Here is a 4655-nt window from a genome sequence, read left to right on the forward strand (position 1 = left end):
CAAGAAGTTAAATTATTTATATAGTTTATTATTTTTTTTTTCCCCTTGAACCAAAAAAAGAAATGAAAGATTGTTGTTGTCATTGGCGATTTTTCTGTAGCCTAGATCCAATCATCTTGAGCTCAAATTTCTTGATGACACCAGCAATGTCTCTCATGGTAGTGTCTAAAACATAGGGGGTTTTCTCATATGTGAGCTGTGTTGAATTCACAAGCATCTTGCATGATTCTCTCTTCTCTGCTATGGTTCCATGGTAGTGGTAATACATGATTTTCCCTTCTGTTTTGTGAGTTGTTTTCCCTGCTAGATTCTGTGACATGTGAACCCCTGTTGCATACAAGCTACGAGGTTGCACTGCATATTTTCTGTCCCTTCTTATTCCCTTCTTTGAGTCCTTGTACACCAGCTTCTCAAACCCCCATTTCCTACAAAAGTGGAAAGATTATGAGATTTTCTTTATTTAAAGAAAGAAACAGCTCAATACTTATAGTAGAACTTATTACAATTGAAGAATTAAAACATAAAAATTTTGTTTCAGCTGTCCATGTGAGACAGCAAATGAAGATGAAGGTGTTATGGGATTCACAAGTGTGTGTCTAAGTATTAGTGTGAGGATGAATGAGGTGTAGCTATCAAACCAACTAGAAGAAACAATATATTGGACAACTAAAATATGGTTTGTTCTGTTTTCTAGTGCATGGTAACAAAAAATGGAGCAACTACCTTGAGTGACAGCTAGATCTAACTGTTAATGTGGGACTATATATTATATTATTATGTACTGTAAAAAAGAAAATGAAAAAACAAAAGTAATTAGGAATAATGAAAAAGGTTTTGAGTGCACACCACCAAATCCGTCTTAATCAACGTTCATTTTGTGGACCCTGCATCATGTGTCTTAATCAAAGGATCTAAATCAGCCTAAATGAACGTTCAGGAACATATTATCAATCTCAATTTATTTATTTATTATCATAGCAATTACCAGAACTAACAAGATTTTGACAATGTGCAATTTGGTACAGCAGACTTTAGCCAAGTTATTCAACAAGATGACATTTGTGATTGAATTTAGGAAATTGTTGTGTGATATATTAAAATACTTTGTACTAAAACAAGACCAATTTGCCACTTTTAATACTAATTGTCATGACTCATGAGTCATAATTAATAAATAAGAATTTAATCACCTTAAAACAAGGTTCAAAGCTCCAAAATTCTAAAACAACCCATGTCCACCTGTCACACAGTACAGGAATAGGAAAATAGAATCCATACCAAAGACATGGGCTAATTAATAATTCCCAAAGAGTGAACATCAATTAATTCCCCTCACTTCCCTCACAGGGAAAACAAGAGTATACAATCCAACCACTCAAGAATCAAGATCCACCATAAACACCAAGCATTAAAACAGAACAAAAGAAATACTGACATCCCTCATAAGATATTGGTCATTACGATTCCCCACAAGCCCACAACCATTCAATAGTCAGTTTAGCCAAAACAATACCACTATAATTGCCCACTCCAAGAGCAAAGAGAAGAAATGATACAGAACCCAATTGAAATCTTACAATTGTTAATCAATCAAAACCTAAATTAGTATGCAACTTCAATTTTGCAGCACATAACAAAAATTATACATAAAAAAATATTTTACTCAATGTACTAAAAAGGCTTGCCTTGATTTGTTTAAAGAGTTTATCTAAAAAATCATTAATTATAAACTATTATGTTTTATTGATAATTTTAGCACTCACATAAACACCCAATATTTTCAATGCAACAACAAAAGAATAATTAGAAGTGCAAGAAGAAGTATTCTACCAATAAAATCAGAAATAATATACAGATCTGAAATTTATTTTCCTAAAAAATTTATTTGCAATAATTAGAATGTGAAATCTGTGAATGAACACTAATTTTACCTGTAAGTTTTTCCATAATCAGAAGACAGGCAAATCTTGGAACTCATAGGCATCTGTTCAATGGTGAACTGAGAGTATTCAGAAAGTGAATCCAACACAGACTTAATAGTACTCTTGGGCGGAACATATATGTACTCATCAACGTCAAAGAAGAACATCCACTTCGCCATGAATTTATATCTATGCAAGCAATCATTCACCACCATGAACTGGTTATGGTAGTAACCATCAAACCTCTCTTGATCCCTTATGTTTTGTAAGGTTACATACCCAAGCTCCATCCAGGGTTTCAAAACTTCAAGAACCTGCTCATGAACACCACCTGCGTCATGGATCACGAAATGTGACTTCGGACCAAAGAATTTCACGTGGTAAGCGATCCACTCGCGCACGCGCTGTGGGTTAAGATTTCCGTACAAGGAGGAACCACAGTAGAAATAATCGTACTTTGGTGGAGAGGTGAAAACTGAAAGGTCCAATGAATTTGGAGATTCATTGAGTACATCTATTGTATCTGTTATGTTAAAGTTAGTATCGCCTCCACCACTTGTTGAGGCACGAAGGACTAACTTTCCACCAGTGTTACCAGCATTAACAGGAGTTGAAAATGTGCAGTTGACAATAACTACAGTGTAAACTCTTCCGTAGCCCCAATCTGGCAGGATTTTGTAACCAACAGTAGTGATTGGTGTGTGAGGGGGAGAAGAAGAGAGCCATTGACACTCATATGTTGGTTTGGAATAAAGATGAAGAGGCTTTGAAGCCAGACCGATAATAGCGAAAGTGTTGAGGCCTCCCCTGTATGCTCCCATGGTGATGAAGTTATATGCCGCAGAACCATAAGGATTGAAGGCACGTTTTATGATGCCATTTTCGAGGATTTTGTCTTGTTCCACCGCTGGTGGTGGTGGAGACGGTGATGGTTGAGGTGGCGGTGGCAGTGTGATTTTGCTTTCTTCGTGTGTTGAAAGGTGTGAAACTGAGGATGATGAAGTGGTTGTTAGTGGTGGTGAAAGTGAAGGTGGTGGTGGCGAAGATTGCACCCTTGAGATGCAGAAGCGTAGATCGGAAGCAGAAATAGTAAAACGTGAAGGAATGAACTGAAGAAAAGTTGCAACTGCACACAACAGAAGCAGAGTTGTGAGAAGAAGTTTGAGCTCTGATGCATAGTTCCCAAGTATTCCAACAAACAGCTTCTTTTCTCTTTCTTTTGCCATTTCTTTCTGCTTCAAAACTCAAATATGCTGCACTATGTTTGAAGAAAACAGAAAAGAAAAAAGAAAGAGAAAATAGTAATAATAGAGAGAGAAAACAAGGTGTTGCAGATAGATGCAGAGAAAGAAGGAAGAGAGAAACAGAGTACTTATTTGTATTCGAAAGTTGGAAGGGTGTTTATAATCTGTGTTTTTAGCGCAGTGTGTATGACAGAGTGGCTTATTATAAACACCGTGATTTATATTTAAAAAATAAAATAAAATAGTGTAATGTTATGATTGTTGATTGAATGGTGTATATGAACTGTGAGATTATATATGTAATCTAATATGATTTGTAAATTGAGGAAAATATACCTAAGATGTATACACCAATATTACCATTTAGAATAAAAATTTGGTTAGAGTTATGACTTAATTTTCAAGTGTATTTATTTTGATTTTGTTGTGTGTCTGTAAGTAGTGACTAAATACTTGTAATTAAAAAGTTATTGAGACTGGATACATTGATTAAATTTTTTTATTTTTTTTAATCTTTGTTTGGAATTAAAGGAATAGGATTAGAAAAAAAAAAGAAGACAAACAATATAATATTAATAATCACTCTGAAAAAGAAAAAAAAATATTTTTGGAAGAAGAGAAAGTAAATTTTAGATTATATTATTCTTGTCAAAAAGTTATAGTTACTAGAGCCTAAATCTAAAAATAGTGAGTCTGTCAGACAGGATTAAAGAACACAAGATAAGATAATATTTTTTTTTTTGGTGTTAAAAATTTATGTATCAAAATAAGTGATGAGTAACATATAATTTGAAAGCAAATAATTAATCAATGTACTCAACAAACATCTAAAAGTTTTCTGAAAAAAATTAAGGGAAGAAAGAGAATGATTGGAGACTGATGGTGGATTTTTTACCGTTGGGTTGGATAACTTGGATTGGATGATAATAGGATAGATAGATGGTGTCCAGTGTTCATTATCCACGGATGCAGTGTCAAGTGTCAGCAGCCCTTACGCTAATATCAACTCATCTTTCTTTCTGGGTTCACTCTTCTATCCTTTTATTTTTTTTGTTTCACAATTTCTTTTAGACAGGTATTTTAACGAAAATTTTATAGTTGTCTTTGTATTAAAATGCTTTATTTTGATCATTAGATATTGGTTATATAATTTAATTTTAATATGTAATAAAATATTATTTTTATTTTAAATGTGATTAAAAAATCTATTATTTTAATGATACCTATTACTTATTTTTGATGTCCATATAGAATAGAAACATGCCATTTAAGGTATTCAGAGGAGTTTTTAATACGTTGGTGTTACTGTTTTTTTCTGTCTCAAGAACTCTCTTTTTCTTTCTTATTTTTTTCCATAACACACTTCTTTGAGAGAAGGGTTTTGTCTCGCATTCTCTTCCAAGTAAAGTTCTAAAAATTGGACCAATTATTAAACCGTATTAGTAATTGATTTACTTGTTTACTGATTCAACCGTGATTCAACCAAAAA

General features: G+C 33.3%; 1 protein-coding gene across 2 annotated transcripts; it reads right to left on the reverse strand.

Annotated features, from left to right (window-relative positions):
- LOC107639082 (galactan beta-1,4-galactosyltransferase GALS3) lies at window positions 73-3365 on the reverse strand. Of its 2 annotated transcripts, none has more exons than XM_016342498.2 (2): window positions 1932-3365; window positions 73-425 (listed from the first exon to the last, which is right to left on the reverse strand). In XM_016342498.2, exons 1-2 carry the CDS (start codon window positions 3146-3148, stop codon window positions 80-82), a joined length of 1563 nt encoding a protein of 520 aa, XP_016197984.1. In that variant the 5' UTR covers window positions 3149-3365; the 3' UTR covers window positions 73-79. The 2 variants fall into 2 exon arrangements, 1 of the variants encoding a protein (XP_016197984.1); XR_002360818.1 differs by lacking the exon at window positions 1932-3365 and adding an exon at window positions 504-1912 and having other exon boundaries at window positions 292-425.

Source organism: Arachis ipaensis, chromosome B04 (assembly GCF_000816755.2).
Source record: "Arachis ipaensis cultivar K30076 chromosome B04, Araip1.1, whole genome shotgun sequence".
Taxonomy (NCBI): domain Eukaryota; kingdom Viridiplantae; phylum Streptophyta; class Magnoliopsida; order Fabales; family Fabaceae; genus Arachis; species Arachis ipaensis.